The 19,472-nt window shown below is 42.4% G+C and overlaps 1 protein-coding gene across 2 annotated transcripts in view; it reads right to left on the bottom strand.

Annotated features, from left to right (window-relative positions):
* The window catches only part of LOC122929707 (cholesterol side-chain cleavage enzyme, mitochondrial), an 80,679-nt gene that overhangs the window by 4,852 nt on the left and 56,355 nt on the right, over nt 1-19,472 (bottom strand). For both annotated transcript variants that reach the window (XM_044283365.1, XM_044283366.1), the window contains exons 4-7: nt 16,530-16,733; nt 14,671-14,825; nt 3,249-3,415; nt 3,085-3,163 (exon numbers count right to left, since the gene is read on the bottom strand). In XM_044283365.1, the coding sequence (XP_044139300.1) occupies nt 3,085-3,163; nt 3,249-3,415; nt 14,671-14,825; nt 16,530-16,733 (605 nt within the window). The remainder of the gene's footprint in view (nt 1-3,084; nt 3,164-3,248; nt 3,416-14,670; nt 14,826-16,529; nt 16,734-19,472) is intronic.

Raw genomic sequence — 19,472 nt, 5'->3', positions numbered from 1 at the left:
TTAAAAATTAACTTTAGTGTGGTATAAGCATTTACTGTACTAGTTGCTGATCAAGGTGTTAATAGGTCATATTCATATCCACCAATAGATGGGACTGGTGTCACCCTCTCTATACAGAGAGGAGGAACATTCTAGAAACATATCAATCTAGTGTCGGAGTCAGTGTGTGAGTCTAAGCGTAAGGAGATAAAGCACGTGTTAAAGGGGTTATCTGAGGCTGGAAATGGCCCCTCATAGGCACAGGCCCCTCACACTAATTATACTTACCTGGCTCCCCTCTCCGTTTCTGGTCCCCACACTGCCGCAGCTTCTTCTCCCCGTGTGCGGATGAAAACATCCGGTGTCGGGAGGAGCAGCAGTGTGGGGACCAGGAGCGGAGCGGGGAGCCAGGTACAGTAAGTAGAATCAGTGTGAGGGGCCCGGACATATAGGGGGCCATTTCCAGCCTTGGATAACCCCTTTAAGAATCCAAGTAAAGCCATCCCTGGATTAGGTATCAGCCAGAAGAAGGAAAGAAAAAGCCAGAAAAAAGCCCAAAAGCATGCCAGATATAAAAAAAGAAAGCGTAGAGAAAAGTTATTTGGAGAAATGCTACTTGAAAAGGATAACTGTGTGTCCATAGCCACGTGTCGAGGAGTTTAAAGTCTTAGGCCTCTTTCACACGGGCGTTGCGTGTAAAGGTCGGATAGGATACGGGATAATCATGCGATTTTGCCTGTGAATGGGGTGAGTATGTGATTGCGTTGCGGTCTTCAGTTTTTTGTGGTACCCAGACCCAAACCCGGACATCTTCACTGAAGTTCGGGTTTGGGTTAGGTATTCTGTAGATTTTAATATTTTCCCTTATAACATGGTTATAAGGGAAAATAATAGCATTCTTAATACAGAATACTAAGTAAATAATAATTAAACTCATCTCATCCACTTGTTCGCGCAGCCCGGCTTGTCTTCTTTCTTCTTCCTTGAGGACCTAGGAGAAAAGGACCTTTGGTGACGTCACTGCGCTCATCACAAGGTACATTACATGGTCCATCACCCTGGTCATTTTCTCCCTGGTCCTCAAAGAAGAAGAAAGAAGACAAGCCGGGCTGCGCGAACAAGTGGATGAGGTGAGTTCAGAATTTTTTTTTAACCCCTCTATCCCTAATTTACCCAGCATTCTGTATTAAGAATGCTATTATTTTCCCTTATAACCATGTTATAAGGGAAAATAATAAAGATCGGGTCCCCATCCCAATCGTCACCTAGCAACCACGCGTGAAAATCTCACCGCATCCACACTTGCTTGCGGATGCTTGCGATTTTCACGCAGCCCCATTCACTTCTATGGGGCCTGCGTTGCATGAAAAACGCACAATATAGAGCTTGCGGCGATTTTCAAGCAACAAACAAGTGATGTGTGAAAATCACCGCTCATGTGCACAGACCCATTGAAGTTAATGGGTCCAGATTCAGTGCGGGTGCAATGCGTTCACCTCACGCATTGCACCCGCTCTGAATTCTCGCCCGTGTGAAAGGGACCTTAGGCTTCTTAATGCGAGCGATACAGCTTGTGTCAGGATCTGTTCAGAGAAAAACCTGATGGTTTTGCATGTCTGTGTTTTTTTCAATCCGGATTAGATGTGTTTTTCAGGAGCGTGAAAAAATAAAACCATCAGCGAAAAATGCATTGCATCCAGATGCTTTCTGTTTTTCACGCAAGCCCCATCCACTTTTATGGAATCAGAGCTGCATTAAAAACATACAATATAGAACATGCTGCAATTTTTCCTGAACGCAGAAATGATTCGTGAAAAACACATGTACACAGACCCATTAAAATTAATGTCCGGATGCTATGCATTTGCTTTACGCATCGCACCGAGATGGAAAAAATCACACGTGTAAAAGAAGATTTACAGTACACACTTGAGGAGATCTCTGTGCGTTTGTGTAATATCTGCTGGTCCATGCATGCTGAGAACTATAACTGATGTACCTGAACTTCATTATTCAGTAAAGAATTGTTCTACTGCAAAACTGCCTCATCCTCTCTGGCTTCAATGCTGCAGGGAACCCTGCCTTGCACCTCCCCTTTCCACACTGTCAAGGACACCTTAAACCACCATCAGGAAGGAGAACCCCAAGACAGGGGTTCCAATCACTATATGGCCCAGGGGAGCGTCAGAGTCACTACCAACATCTTTAAACCTAATGCTTTTGTCTAGTAATGCCATTCCAGTTTTTTATGCTTGTTTTGCAACCTTTTAAAAAAAAAAAAAGGTATCGTGATAAATCTGGAGTGAAACTAATTGATATAGCAAACCACACCAAACTTTCCCACCCACTTTTTTAAACTGTTTGAAATAGTGTAAAAATAAGACCCATAAACTGCAACATATTTGCACAAATAACCCCCCAAAAAGTTGAAATATCCTAAGACCAGAACTATGGAGGGCTTAATAAAACACCTCCCCCCCACCACCACCACCTCATTATTCCATTGCGCCATATTTACTAAGATTGGCATTTTATGTATAAAGTAAACGAGGTGGCACATTTTGGGGGCAACTCATCACTTGTAAATCAGGAAACAAGCCAGCATTACCCATATAATCTCTTGTGCAAGGACCCGGTCCAGTCCACAAACAATCCAGGAGAAAAAGGGAAACGATGTCCAGCCAAAACCAGAAGTAAAGCCTACAGGTGTAATGATTTGATTTGCTCCTGTTCTGTGTTTTGGACCCACACTTGGTTTTGGCTCATGGAAATAACTGACCAAATAACTGAAGTGTGGACTCAGCCTGACTAGAGTGACAACAGTAAGTACAGCCATATTGATTGTCCTTAGAAAGTGATGGCAAACTACCATATGGTTCTGTCGGTATGCTCAATTAATAACAGTCTTGCCATTAGTTTCTAATAAATTGAGTTAATAGAGGGGTTCTATAGCTCAGACGTGTCTCTGAAATGCTTTGTGAGGTTGCAGAACACACAAGCAAACATTGCCATTGTGGTTCCTCAAACTGATCACTGGTGACCTGCAAATTGTGGGCTATACTAGTCAAGCCCTTCTGGGTAATCCTTTCCTATGTTAGCGCTTACCCCCTTTGGTATCATGTAGTTGCGGATAACTGTATCCTTCCAGGTATATCTCTGTAATGTGATAGCAACAGGGTGCAGTCTGTAATGAACAAGAGAGAATGAGAAAGAAATGTTCTACCCAGAGGTATACTATGTAATCTATGTAGCTTTATTTTAGTTTTTACCTCAGAGTTTCTTTCAACGCTGCTTTGACCAATGGGATTCTCTTCAGTAGTGCTGCCAAGTCATCTCCAGATGCTGCCCTGGCAGCTACAATTTCAGACCTAAGCTTTTCCTGGATGGCTGGGACCCGTGCCAGCTCATACATGGCCCACTGAAGGGTTACTGCTGTCTGTAACAATAGTGTAGGAATAATGGAACACATTAAATACAAGAATATCTGCAGGCTATACTGGCTTGTCTAATACATACGCCATACACTCATTTATCCCAGCATGCAGTTCAACCCATTTGCAAACAGCATGATCTGTACTAATGCAGGAAAAGAGGCATTTCTCTGCCTTGTGTTCCAGGAGCTGCTTCCATAGTAACTGAGACTGGACAGATCGTGCTAGGTGAATGTGAATTACATACAGTAGGCGTTATTTAAGTGCAAAAATACATTTATAGTTCAGAGGAATACTGCAAGGTTCAACATAAAGAATGCATTTCCATACAATACAGAAAGAGACAGAACTGTCACTATGAGACGCGGCTCTTACGACCATTCTACACGCTGGATTTATTTTTGAAAGTAAAATATTATATATATATTTATCATGCAAAAGGGTTACTTAAAGCTGCTAAACCTTGATATTGACAAATCATTTGCAGCACTGGTGTCATCCATTCGGCAGGGAGAACGTTTTGTCCCCTTCAAGCTAAAAGGCTCAGATGAACTGCAACATCTGCAACCACTACACATGCAACCATGCAAGGGCTGTCATACCATATGCCCAACTCTTGCAGACGTACAGGGGCCTTGCTGACAAGGGGACCCACTTTCATTTATTGTATAAAAAATAATAGTACTCAGGACCATATATTAAATCACGTACAGACGTGGACAAAATTGTTGGTACCCTTTGGTCAATGAAAGAAAAAGTCACAATGGTCACAGAAATAACTTTAATCTGACAAAAGTAATAATAAATTAAAATTCTATAAATGTTAACCAATGAAAGTCAGACATTGTTTTTCAACCATGCTTCAACAGAATTATGTAAAAAAATAAACTCATGAAACAGGCATGGACAAAAATGATGGTACCCCTAACTTAATATTTTGTTGCGCAACCTTTTGAGGCAATCACTGCAATCAAACGCTTCCTGTAACTGTCAATGAGACATCTGCACCTCTCAGCAGGTATTTTGGCCCACTCCTCATGAGCAAACTGCTCCAGTTGTGTCCGGTTTGAAGGGTGCCTTTTCCAGACTGCATGTTTCAGCTCCTTCCAAAGATGCTCAATAGGATTGAGGTCAGGGCTCATAGAAGGCCACTTTAGAATAGTCCAATTTTTTCCTCTTAGCCATTCTTGGGTGTTTTTAGCGGTGTGTTTTGGGTCATTGTCCTGTTGCAAGACCCATGACCTGCGACTGAGACCAAGCTTTCTGACACTGGCTAGTACATTTCTCTCTAGAATTCCTTGATAGTCTTGAGATTTCATTGTACCCTGCACAGATTCAAGACACCCTGTGCCAGACGCAGCAAAGCAGCCCCAGAACATAACAGAGCCTCCTCCATGTTTCACAGTAGGGACAGTGTTCTTTTCTTGATATGCTTCATTTTTTCGTCTGTGAACATACAGCTGATGTGCCTTGGCAAAAACTTCGATTTTTGTCTCATCTGTCCACAGGACATTCTCCCAGAAGCTTTGTGGCTTGTCAACATGTAGTTTGGCATATTCCAGTCTTGCTTTTTTATGATTCGTTTTCAACAATGGTGTCCTCCTTGGTCGTCTCCCATGTAGTCCACTTTGGCTCAAACAACGACGGATGGTGCGATCTGACACTGATGTTCCTTGAGCATGAAGTTCACCTTGAATCTCTTTAGAAGTCTTTCTAGGCTCTTTTGTTACCATTCGGATTATCCGTCTCTTAGATTTGTCATCAATTTTCCTCCTGCGGCCACGTCCAGGGAGGTTGGCTACAGTCCCATGGATCTTAAACTTATGAATAATATGTGCAACTGTACTCACAGGAACATCTAGTTGCTTGGAGATGGTCTTATAGCCTTTACCTTTAACATGCTTGTCTATAATTTTCTTTCTGATCTCTTGAGACAGCTCTTTCCTTTGCTTCCTCTGGTCCATGTCGAGTGTGGTACACACCATATCACCAAACAACACAGTGATTACCTGGAGCCATATATATAGGCCCAATGGCTGATTACAAGGTTGTAGACACCTGTGATGCTAATTAGTGGACACACCTTGAATTAACATGTCCCTTTGGTCACATTATGTTCTGTGTTTTCTAGGGGTACCATCATTTTTGTCCATGCCTGTTTCATGAGTTTATTTTTTTACATAATTCTGTTGAAGCATGGTTGAAAAACAATGTCTGACTTTCATTGGTTAACATTTATAGAATTTTAATTTATTATTACTTTTGTCAGATTAAAGTTATTTCTGTGACCATTGTGACTTTTTCTTTCATTGACCAAAGGGTACCAACAATTTTGTCCACGTCTGTATATGGGGCTACGCTTACAGTATAAAAAACAGACCTAAGAAAGGTCTAATGAATAAAGCTGCAGTTGAAATTTTGGAGGATGCTTCATGTTTTGGACATGTTTATTCTGCATGAAACTTTCATTCAGTCCCTTTAAAACTGCAATCTAAAATCTAATATACTATTACCACAGTGGCTCAACCCTCTTAGGCTTCTGGAATAAGGTGCACTATCCTCGGCGCACCTACTGACGAAATATTATCTAGAATACTGTGAATTAATTGTGTGGTAGGCACTCTATCCTCTGGCGTGGCATGGAAATGTAGTCTGCCTGAATCAATGCGATATTTTATTTTGTAAAAAATAGTTTTACTAAAACCACAAACAATAGATATATAGATAGATAAATATATAGATAACCTGTGCATTGTAATCCAAATACAGTTAGGTCCATATATATATTTGGACAGAGACAACATTTTGTTCTGTACATTGCCACAATAGATTTTGAACAAAACAATTCAGATAGTTGAAGTTCAGACTTTCAGCTTTAATTCAGTGGGTTGAACAAAATAATTGCATAAAAATGTGAGGGACTAAAGCGTTTTTTAAACTCAATCACTTCATTTCAGTGGCTCAAAAGTAATTGAAAAAATTAAATAATTGTAAATAAAATGTTAATTTCTAATACTTGGTTGAAAACCCTTTGTTGGCAATGACTGCCTGAAGTCTTGAACTCATGGACATCACCAGATGCTGTGTTTCCTCCTTTTTAGTTTTCAGTTGCTGTTTGTTTGTGGGCCTTTCTGTCCGAAGTTTAGTCTTTAACAAGTGAAATGCATGGTCTATTGGGTTCAGATCAGGTGACTGACTTGGCCATTCAAGAATATCCCACTTCTTTGCTTTGCTTTAATAAACTCCTGGGTTGCTTTGGCTTTGTGTTTTGGGTCATTGTCCATCTGTATTATGAAACGCCAACCAATCAGTTTGGCTGCATTTGGCTGGATTTGAGCACACAGTATGTCTCTGAAAACCCCAGAATTAATCCGGCTGCTTCTGTCCTGTGTCACATCATCAATATACACTAGGGACCCAGTGCCAATGGCAGCCATACATGCCTAAGCCATCACACTGCCTATGTCGTGTTTTACAGATGATGTGGTATGCTTTGGATTATGACCTGTACCATGCCTTCATCATACTTTTTTCTTTCCATCATTCTGGTAGAGGTTGATCTTGGTTTCATCTGCAAAGAATGTTCTTCCAGAAGTGTGCTGGTTTTTTAAGATATATATATTTTTTTTTTGCATAGTCCAATCTAGCCTTCTTATTCTTGAGGCTTATGAGTGGCTTGCACCATGCAGTGAACCCTCTGTATTTATTTTCATGCAGTCTTCTCTTTATGGTAGATTTGGATATTGATACGCCTATATCCTGGAGAGTGTTCTTCACTTGGTTGGCTGTTGTGAAGGGGTTTCTCTTCACCATAGTAATTATTCTGCGATCATCCACCACTGTTGTCTTCCGTGGGCATCCAGGTCTTTTTGCATTGTTGAGGTCACCAGTTCTTTCTTTCTTTCTTTCTCAGGATGTACCAAACTGTAGATTTTGCCACTCCTTATAGTCTAGCAATTTGTCCTATTCTTGCCGTTTTTCAGACAAGAATAGACAGTTCTAATATAGGGCAGGACATAGCAATTAGAGATGAGCAAATCTAAGTTGACGAAATGGAATTCGATCCACATTAAAGGAAAAATTTGATTCACACCAAATCTAAATATCCTCACACTTCGTGGTAATGAATCCCATTTTTTCCTAAAATGGCTGCTGCACAAGCTAGGACATGGAGCAAGGAACTCTGGGAACGAGGGATCACCCACAATGCCATGCATGCAGCCAATCAGCAGCCAGCCAGACCTGTGATGTCACAGCCCTATAAATAGCCTCAGCCATCTTGAATTCAGCCATTTTCCAGTGTACTTAGCGCAGGGAGAGACGTCAGCATGTGCTAGGGACAGTGCTAGGAAAGACTTGAAAACTTTGATTTTGCTGTATAGAAGTTCAGGGAAAGTATAGGGAGGAATTATTCCACAGTATTGAAGCAGAACATGGTTCAGTAGGCGAGTTTACAGCCTGGGTAATAGGAACAATCCTATTACCCTATGCTTCACTGACTGGGGATCCAAATTGCCATTATACAGCTCTGTAATTCCAGCAAACCATTCTTGTTATTGGAGTGCAAGTGCTGTTTGATATGTCTTATTTGCCCTTGTGCGGTGCAGTTATATGTTCTAAAGCATTTTTTGGCTTGTATTAGTGGGAAAAAGGGGCTTATTAGTCGTTGTGTGGTGAAGTGAGAAAATTCCAGCCCTTTTTGGCGTGTATTGGTGGCAAAAAAATATATATTATTTGCCGTTCAGCTGTGCAGTTATATGTTCTAAAGCCCTTTTTGGCATGTATTAGTGGCAAAAAAAGATATATTATTTGCCGTTCAGAGGTACAGTTATATGTTCTGAAGCCTTTTGTGGCGTGTATAAGTGGAAAAAAATATATATTATTTGCCGTTCAGCGGTGCAGTTATATGTTCTAAAGCCCTTTTTGGTGTGTATTAGGGGCAAAAAAATATATATATTTGCCATTTAGCGGTGCAGTTATATGTTCTAAAGCACTTTTTAGCATGTATTAGTGGCAAAAAAAATCTATTATTTGCCATTTTGCGGTGCAGCTATATGTTCTAAAGCCTGACTAGTCTAAAGGACAAATGCACATTCTCTGACTCCCCACTCACACCTCCGATAGTCGGAGTTTAGATTTAGACGACCCTTTTTGTTTCTCTTTTTGCAGCTGAATGCTTGGACATATATTGACAAAATGTCCCCTTTGACCGCAGAAAAAACATACTCCCTGCTTGCGACTTCTACTTTTGCAAGCAGATCCCGGAGTCACTCTCCCTAATTGCATGGGTTCATCCCCAGGTATAAGCTCAGGAGTCTCTTCACCCAAAGAGTCAAAGGAATACGGTACGTTATGTAATAGAAAGTCCTTAGAGAGTGGGCCCTGAGATATCTCTCTCAGGCGTCTATCAATACGTACAGCCAAAGACATAGCTGTTTCCAAAGACTCAGGATTCTCATGAAAGGCCAAAGCGTCTTTCAGCCTCTCAGATAATCCCTGACAAAACTGGCTATGGAGAGCTGGATTGTTCCACTCAGTATCCGTAGTCCACCTCCTAAATTCAGAACAATAGATCTCCGCCAAACGCTCTCTCTGACGCAGGCCGCATAATGTAGTCTCGGCCAGGAAGGTTCGGTCTGGGTCATCATAGATGAGACCTAAAACTCTGAAAAATGCACCTATTGATCGGAGAGACTGTGATCCGGTCAGCAGAGAAAAAGCCCAAGACTGGGCGTCCCCTTTAAGCAACAAAATAATCAAACCCACTCTCTGGCTCTCGTCCCCAGATGAGTGTGCACGCAAGTTAAAGTATAATTCGCATGCTTCCCTGAACTGAATAAAATTATCACTCCCCCCCCCCCCCCCAGAATCTATCCGGAAGAGCAACTTTAGGTTCAGGACAGGTAACCACTACTAGGATCAGCCAACAGTGGTCTCTGCATCTGTGAGACGGTCATGCGGAGGTCATCCACCTCTAGAGACAGCCCCTGTAGCTGTCCCTGTCCGGTCAGTGCAGTGATAACATCCATGGCTGAACTGATACAGACAACAAAATGACAGTTATTCGGCGGTTTATAATGTCACGATCAGTGTGGGGGAAAAACACTAAACACAGGAGGGAAGGGGAACAGTAACTGGGCCTGGAAACTAGGGAAGGAACAGGTCACCTCCTAAACAACCCTAATCCGGGTCCTAACTACCTATCAATATGAATAGACCTTGAAGGTAGGAATATTCATATGCTGTATACCTAGCTCCTTATATCCTATAAGGCCCTGGAATGAGGTTAGGATCAGAGACAACCCATTCCTCCCAAGATGGACGAATGAAAGTCTCTGTCTCAGGCCCAGATACAAACAACAGGGAATATTACAAACACAAAACAGTAAGAAAATACAAGACTTATCTGAAAGTAGAAAACTGGCAACTCCAGAAGCACCAACCGACCAGCTAGTTATAAGGCAGGAAGAAAATCTATAAACCGCACCACCGAGAGTGATAAGCAGGTACTTATGGGAAAAGTAAATTACCTACAAGCAACACCTGAAGCAAGGGGTGTGGCATTCACCAAAACACAGACACAATAAAATCCACAGTGAACTTGTCAATTTAACCCACGAGTTGCCAGTCTCTCCGATCTCCTGGTACCTGCCACGGGAACGTCCCTGACAATACCAGAATGATTCTTTTCTCAACCATCCTTATAAAGATGTGGACCTTTCTTTTAAAGAGGGGTTTTGGAAGCAGGAACTCAGAATATACAGTGGGTATAAAAAGTCTACACACGCCTGTTAAAATGTCAGGTTTCTGTGCTGTAAAAAAAATTAGAGAAAGATAAATCATTTCAGAATTTTTCCACCTTTAATGTGACCTATAAACTGTACCACTCAATTGAAAAACAAACTGAAATCTTTTAGGTGGAGGGAAGAAAACAGAAAAATCTAAAATAATGTGGTTGCATAAGTGTGCACACCCTCTTATAACTGGGGATGTGGCTGTGTTCGGAATTAAGCAATCACATTCAAAATCATGTTAAAGGGAACCTGTCATCGGGATTTTGTGTATAGAGCTGGGGACATGGGTTGCTAGATGGCCGCCAGCACATCCGCAATACCCAGTCCCCATAGCTCTGTGTGCTTTTATTGTGTAAATAAACCGGTTTATTACATATGCAAATTAACCTGAGATGAGTCCTGTCCCTGACTCATCTCACATACAGGACTCATCTCAGGTTAATTTGCATATGTATCAAACCGGTTTATTTACACAATAAAAGCACACAGAGCTTTGGGGACTAGGTATTGTGGATGTGCTAGCGGCCATCTAGCGACCCATGTCCTCAGCTCTATACACAAAATCCCAGTGACAGGTTCCCTTTAAATAGGAGTCAGCATACACCAGCCATCATTTAAAGTGCCTCTGATTAACCCCAAATAAAGTTCAGCTGCTCTAGTTGGTCTTTCCTGAAATTTTCTTAGTCGCATCCCACAGCAAAAGCCACGGTCCACAGAGAGCTTCCAAAGAATCAGAGGGATCTCATTGTTAAAAGGTATCAGCCAGGAGAAGGGTACAAAAGAATTTCCAAGGCATTAGATATACCATGGAACACAGTGAAGACAGTCATCATCAAGTGGAGAAAATATAGAGCACAACAGTGACTTTACCCAGAACTGGACGTTCCTCCAAAATGTATGAAAAGACGAGAAGAAAATTGGTCTGGGAGGCTACCAAGAGGCTAATGAGCCTCTAGGTTTTATGAGGTCGTTGATTCAGCACCTAGAGGCTCAGTCTACTAACCATTTATCCTGCCCAGGTCCTCCGTTTAGCCCACCCCGCTCCTCTTGAGTGACGTCCGAGTTAGCTGGATCGCTGAAGAAATTCCCCGCCTGCGCCGCCCACTTCTGTATTCGGCGCAGGCGCAGTGAGTGAAGGACGCGCTCTTGGTGCCGGTTTCCTGACTGCGCCTGCGCCGACTACGTCACAGTGAGTACAGCACAGCATGGGTAACCTTTCAATGTCCTTTTGATTGTGATAGAACATGTTTTTTGCAACTTACACTTTATTGTCAATTAAATATATAAAGATGGACTGATTTATGGACGTAGTATCCGCTGTGTTTATCCTACAGATGATGTTTCTTTTTTCCTGCACCTATACTCTTTTTAATCATGTTTGTAAAATATTTGTAATCATGTACTAAAATGACATTCATGTTGGTTATTTACTCTTTGAGTAGTAAAATAATCCCTGGTTGGGGCATACAGTATATTGGGTTTTGGGATAAATGGTTAGTTGACTGAGCCTCTAGGTGCTGAATCAACGTCCTCATAGCACCTAGAGGCTCATTAGCATATTTTAAAAGTGTGTTTTTTGGGGCTGTTTTTCTTCAGCTGGCCCAGTCAGAGCCCAGACCTGAATCCAATTGAAAATCTGTCGGGTGATCTGAAGAGGGCTGTGCACAGGAGATGCCCTCGCAATCTGACAGATTTGGAGTGTTTTTGCAAAGAAGAGTGGGCAAATCTTGCCAAGTCAAAATGTGCAATGCTGATAGACTCATACCCAAAAAGACTGAGTGCTGTAATAAAATCAAAAGGTGCTTCAACAAAGTATTGGTTTAAGGGTTATGCAACCATATTATTTTATGTTTATATTTTTTTCTTCCCTCTATCTAAAAGATTTCAGTTTGTTTTTCAATTGAGTGGTACAGTTTATAGGTCACATTAAAGGTGGAAAAAGTTCTGAAATGATTTATCTTTGTCTCATTTTTTTTACATTACAGAAACCTGACATTTTAACAGGGGTGTGTAGACTTTCTATATCAATTGTATGTCCCTGAATCTGCTTGACTTGAAGTCCTCAAACTGGTCCATGATTCTAAATTTGCAGGGCATCTTGGAGTCATGAAAACTTACGACCTATTGCGCCATTCATTTTGGTGGCCTAATTGTAAGAACAATGTTAGAAAATATGTTTCCTCCTGTTTAACATGTGCACGAAACAAGACACCGTGATCTCCTCCTTTAGGTCTTCTTCAACCACTCCATCTAGGCCTTGGGGATCATTTTCCATGGATTTCATTGTGGACCTTCCTTCATCTAAAGAAATGACTACCATCCTTGTTGTTGTGAACCGACTCATAAAGATGGCCCATTTCATTCCAATTAGAGGAATGCCTTCTGCAGAACAAACTGCAGAATTAATGATTAAGGAGATATTTAGGTTGCATGGAATTCCTGACAATGTAATTTCAGATAGAGGTGTTCAATTCACATCAAGATTTTGGAAGAACTTCTGTACAGCTTTAGGAGTTACAGTTAATTTGTCTTCTGCTTTTCATCCTCAGTCCAATGGCCAGACGAGAAGAACAAAACAAACTCTTGAGCAAAACACCTCCGCTGTTTTATTTCCTACTTTCAAGATGATTAGGTGGACTATTTACCAACTGCAAAATTTGCCTACAACAACTCCAAACATAGCACTACATCTTTAAGGCTACTTTCACACTTGCAACAGAGTGATCCGGCAAGCAGTTCCATCGCCGGAACTGCCTGCCAGATCCGGCAATCTGCATGCAAACGGACAGCATTTGTAGACGGATCCGGATGTGGATCTCTCTTACAAATGCATTGCTAGAACGGATCCGTCTCTCCGGATGACATCCGGAGAAACGGATCTGTTATATATTTTCTTCACATTTTTACCGGTCTGCGCATTCCAGATCCAGCATTGCGGTATTTTTAATGCCAATACTTTTCAATGTAAATTAATGCCGGATCTGGCATTCCAGCAACTGATCCGGAACTTTCGACGAAGATAATACCGCAGCATACGAACTGAAGACATCCTGATGCATCCTGAACAGATTTCTCTCCATTCAGAATGCATGGGGATGAAACTAATCAGTTCATTTCATGTATTGAGCCCCTATGACGGAACTCAGTGCCGGAAAAGAAAAACACTAGTGTGAAAGTACCCTAATTCCATATTTTGCTAACTCTGGCTTCCATCCAGTATTCATTCTTAACCTCCCTCTTAGTACACCTATTCCTGCTGTTACTCACAGACTAAAGAAATTGCAAGAAACCCAGAGGAAAACAACAGAGACGCTACAAGAAGCCCAAGAAGACTATAAGAAAGCTGCTGACAAACATAGCAAAGTTCTTCCTACATTTAAAGTTGGTGATAAAGTTTGGCTATCCACTAGAAATCTGAAAACACATGTTCCATCTCTAAAATTGGGTAAAAAAATTCATAGGACCTTTCCAGGTTTCTGCACAAGTTAACCAGATTACCTTCTGTCCCAAACTTCCCAACAGATTGAAAATACACCCTGTGTTCCACGTGTCATTGCTAAAGCCATTCAATGAAAACCCCTTTCCAGGGAGAAGTCAGCCGCCTCCTGCACCAGTAAAAGTACAAGGGGAGGAAGAATACATTGTTGAAAAAATTTTGGATTCTAGAATTTTCAGAGGTCAAGTGCGATGGCAGGGTTATGGACCAGAAGAGAATTCATGGGAACCAGAAAACAATGTTCAAGCCCCTATGCTTACAAACTTTGACTAGGAGGGCAAAAACACTTAGGGGATCATTTAAGACCAGCTTTTTAGACACTGGTCGTCATATACTGTACGTAGCTGGCGGTGGATCTCTGGGAGTTATGTAGAGACACCGGCCTCTACATAATTTCGGCGGATCCACCACTGCTCCTGAATGTAAAACAGCTTTCTACCTGTCTTACATTTAGACCATTTTCTATGCCTAAACCAGGCGTAGAAAATGGTAAATGAGATGGGACTGCCGGCATGTCCCCTTACCCACCCACGCCACATCCACTTTTTTAAATCTGGGGTGAGCGGGGATACATATAGGCTAATATAGGAATATTTCTGGTTAGTAAATGACCCCCTTAACTTTAAAAAGGCCAATTTCCCCACGTTGAGAGGACATAGATTGGGCACATTTATTGTCATATAATGCAGAGGATAAATGGGAGAGGGTTAAACCTTCATTGTTTAACTAACTGCAAAATGTATTGCTGTGGGTAACAAACACAAATGGCTAAAATTAGACCCCACATGGCTTACAGATACTGTATGAAATGCAACTAACAACTAAAAAGGGCATTTAAAATATGCAAAGAGTTTAACAAAAAAAAGAAACTCTGCAAAATTACAAAATGGCAACCAGATATCACCCAATCTCATAAATAATACACTATTATTTGATAGGAAAAAACAATCAGTCTTTGTCAGTGTCTCACCGTGTCCACACCTCCTGCCATCAGTTCAGTGATACTAGCTTTAATGTCTTCAAGTGGAAGCTTATCCTGAAGAAGGAGACTGGAAAGGACTCCTGCATATGTATTGTCAGAGCGATGCCTTAGAGAGCTGTAGATACCCTGTATACAACGATCCGCTGGGAGAGATGACATTCATATTTGTCTGTAAATGGACAAATCTACAGGACACAGTTTAGTTATGAAATAACTCTAGAGAACCTTAAAACACAGGCAAAATCCTGTCAGAAAACCTGTTCATGGTCAAGCTTGATTTCCAATAATTAGTATGAGTATAAATATTAGAACAAAGAAGAAAGCCTACTTAATGAGTTTGAAGACGGTGCGCCACTACTTTTGTTTCACTGAGAAAACGGGGGCATTGTTTACAATTACAAGGAAGAGAAAAAAAACAGTCCTGACTCCTGAATAATTCCTTAGAGAATTTTTCCCCTCTTCCTTGTGCCACTATTGGTCCCAAGCCATATAGCTTTGAGGCCAGTGATTGGCTGGTATACAGGATATCATTACTACTGTCATGCTAACAGATGGGGAGGGTTGGCTAAAGCTGCAGTGCTGGAAATGGCAGGGAAGTAACTGGTGAATATAGGTTCTTTCTATTAAATTTAGTGGCATTGGAGACATTTCTAAAAAAAAACTCCACTCTCTGGCTACTTGTGACGAATGTGTAGGTAAGATTGCTATATGGCAATTAATGTTATTAATATAGCATTTTTTTATATTCTGTGCCATAATTTTTTTTTTCATAAGCCATGTCCTCTTGTTAAGCAAATCCTCTGTACTTTCCACATAGAGGTCCTGTCCATAAGATGACGGCTGATGGACCGTCATTGTGACCATACACATCACTCAGCCTCCTCCAATCTAAATCACTGCACCTGCACTAAACTCCCAACAGTGGAAGTGCAGATGGCAGGTGCAGGGTATCTGAATGGAGGAGGCATCACATAGAGGTGATTTGCCTGGCCTATGACCCTCCTTCAGCATCCATTTTATGGACAAGGGGCAGTCTTTATTAAAATATAGGAAATGGCACAGAATTTTAACAAAGACCATATTAGTAAGTTCCATATGATCATATCTTTTTTACACTTTTATTAAAAAGCAGAAGAAATTTTGATCAAATTCAAATTGTAATTTAAAAAAGTTGTCTTTGCTCTCACCCACTTTATCTGGCTTTTATGTTAGAAAAAGTGGGACAGGTTCTTCAAATATATAGCGCTTATTCTGGGCACTCTAAGGGACATTTACAAAACTGCCAGACCCATACGCCATTCTTGATCTCCCTGCACTGGAATGAGATGTGCATCTCTTTGCCTCTCCATAAACCAAAAAAATGAAGTCTACGCCAGCTAAAGGCTGATGCAGACTTTAGTTACAACTTAAGCAAGTTTCTGGCATAAGGTATAGTAAGTATGTCAGGTGCTGTTGCAAAGCCTTGCCCCCTACACTATTCCACACCCCTTTCTCATCCCTTTTGAAATGTGTTGAGACGCTTAAACAGTCACCAATATGCCATACGCCATAATTTGCGACTTTCTTTATGCCCTAATATTGGCGTAGGGGTTAAAACAACTACCATTGAAGGACTAATAATCTTTTTGCAATAAGCTCCCCCTAGTGGCGGCTTCATCACGCGGGGAAGAGAAGAACAAGTTCCGTGCTGGGCCCCGTATCAGTCACGTAGTCTGCCTCTGTTGTAGGTAGGCCACTGCATATAATCATCTTACAAACACATTAGTCAACAATGGCCACAAAGTGACCAACTCCTAAAATACACTTGTAGTACAGGAAGTATTGCTCTCTGCAGAACATCTACCCACCATGGTTGAAGATTGAATCCCAGGCCTTTACATGGTTTTTCCAAATGGAGGAGTTAATTAACCTCAGAAGCCGTGGAGGAATGTAAAGCATGGGGCTAGTGGTGTGGAACATGGTAGTTACAGAGTCTATGAATTCTTGAGATTCAGGGTTTATATAATCTTGCAGCAGGCCAAGACGTTGTCCATAAAGCACATAGGAAACAGCTGGAAGAAAAGAAAATTTACATCAGCACAATGTAATATTTTTACACAGTCAGCTACATAGAACAAGGGAATATGAACCTGTCAACAGAAGGACCATTTATACAACAGTATCTTGTAGATGTTCCACAACCCTCTATCCGTGGAGTCCTGAGGGTGGGGTTATGTGCAGTCCTGTGGTGGACAGACTGGGGCTTACTGGAAACTTAAAGTGGCCCTGGAAAAATAAAAACTAAAAGTGGCCCCATGTTGTATGCAGGTCCAACTTAACAGGAGGGGCAAAACAAGTAGGCGAAGTCAACAATATGGTGCAAAATACCATCACATCAGAACCAAATACCAAAGCGCAGCACAATATACTGCCCCAAAGTTGTCCCTCTGTGGTGGCCATTAGTGTTGAGCGAGCATGCTCGGCCGAATACCTGTTCAGCTCGAGTATCGCTATGCTCGGCACATCGAGGTACTCAGCCGAGCACCGCATTCGCTCGAGCGCCATGCTCGAGTCTCCTTCCCGCACGTTTCGCGGCTGCTGAGCAGCCAATAAACACGCAGTTAAGTACTTCCATCACTGTAATGCCAGTAGCCATGTTGGCTACTGGCATTATAGTGATTGGCTGGCCGGAACGTGTCATCGGGTGCTATATAGCACCCGATGACGCGGGTTTGGCTCATTGCAAGTCAGGGAGAGCTGCGCTTAAGAAGGGACAGATAGTGTAGGGAGTTTGTGATCGCAATTTATTCAATTTTAAAACATTTCAAAGATCAAAAGTCCTTTTAAGGACTATTGTGTGTGGTGGCAGTAATTGAATCTTGCAAAGTAGTGTTCGATTTTTTTTTCTCATACTTTGCCATTCTTTTTTTTTATAGAGGGTGTCTGCAGTGACTTGTGACCTTCTGTGTGTCAGGGGCAGAGATAGAAAGAATATTAGCGAAAACAATTATATTTTTTCCATAATTTATCCACAATTTGCCTATAAACGGTGTCTGCAGTGAATTGTCACATCTGCGCTGCAATAGCGTGTGTGTGTCAGGACAAGAGAAAATAAAAATAGAAGTGAAATCTATTTTCCTTTTTACATACTTTTATGTACTTTTTCAATATACTGTGCTTGCTGTGAACTGTGACATCCGTGCCACATCTTGTGTGTCAAGCGTGCATATAACATTTAATATGAAGAAGGCGAGCATTAAGGGACGGGGAAGTGGCCATGATGCTGATAGTGCACGCAGAGGCCGTGGGCCTGGGTGCGTTGTAACTGTGCCTGCTGCCAGAGCACAAGAAAAACAATCATACAACATACCTAGCTTCATGTTCCAGTTTGCAGGGCGGCGCAGGAGACCACTCTTGAAATGAGCCCAGTGCGAGCAGGTGGTCGATTGGATTGCAGCAGATAGTGCTTCTAGTCGGTTAGGCACCACCCTGTCTTCTACCAAGTCCAGTCTCTGAAGCCAGGAGTCTGGTCCACACAACCTCACCCTGATCCTCCTTCCTCCCACCATTTACAGTCTGGCCAAACAAGTGATCCCACACTCGGATATTCCGAGGACCTCTTTGCATTGCCATTAATTGATTTAGCCCTCTCGCCAAGCACGCTTGAAGAGGGACCTGAGATCTTTTGCCCCGATTCCCAACCTCTTGAGCATCCAGAGTCACAAGAACATGACGCTGGGGAATGCCAATTACTGTTTAATGAGGTGGATGATGATGAGACACAGTTGCCAATGACTCATACGCAATTACTGTCTCAAGAGGTTGAGGAAGAGGATGACACACAGTTGTCAATCACTGAGGTTGTGGTTAGGTCAACAAATCAGGAGGATGATCAGAGTGAGGAAGTGGAAGAGGAGGTGCTGGACGACGAGGTCACTGACCCAACCTGGGAATGTGGCAACAAGCCGAGCGAGGAGAGTAGTACAGAGGGGGAGGTATCCGCAGCACTGCAACAGGCTGGAAGAGGCAGTGGGGTGGCAAAAGGTAGAAGGCGGGCACCACCGAACAGGCTCGCAACTGTTCCACGGAGCACCCCCTTGCATAAATTTCCCTTGCCAAGGGGTAGGTGTTCGGCTGTATGCCGCTTTTTTGAGGAAAGTGTGGACGACAAAAGAATAGTAGTTTCCAACCTGTGCCACACCAAAATGAACACTAGCAACCTCACCACCACCAGCATGATCCGCCACATGTCATCAAAGCACCCTAATAGGTGGGCCGAATGCCTGGGTCCACAATCTGTGTCTGCGGGTCACAGCACTGCCTCCTCTTCCCCTGTGTGACGTGCTGGCCAATCCCATGTCCAAGAAGCAGGCCCGGATGCCTCCTACCCTGCATCTGGACCTTCGCAAGCACCATCAGCGACCACATCCACTTCCCTGTCCCAGCGCAGCGTCCAAATGTCATTACCCCAGGCATTTGAACGCAAGCGCAAATACCCAGCCACCCACCCACAGGCCAAAGCACTAAATGTGCAGCTTTCCAAATTACTGGCCCTGGAAATGTTGCCATTTAGGCTTGTGGACACTGAGGCCTTCCGCAGGCTGATGTCGGTAGCCGTCCCTCATTACGCAGTCCCCAGCCGCCACTATTTTTCAGGGTGTGCCGTGACAGCCTTACACCAACATGTGTTCCTTAACATCACATGTGTCCTGACCAATGCAGTTACTGGGAAGGTCCACTTAACCACAGACACATGGACAAGTGCTTTCAGCCAGGGATGCCACATTTCCCTGACGTAACACTGGGTGAAT

The sequence above is a fragment of the Bufo gargarizans genome, chromosome 2, assembly GCF_014858855.1.
Source record: "Bufo gargarizans isolate SCDJY-AF-19 chromosome 2, ASM1485885v1, whole genome shotgun sequence".
NCBI classification, from domain to species: domain Eukaryota; kingdom Metazoa; phylum Chordata; class Amphibia; order Anura; family Bufonidae; genus Bufo; species Bufo gargarizans.
The sequence above is the reverse complement of the archived record's forward strand: the minus strand, read 5'-3'. Positions and strand labels throughout refer to the sequence as shown.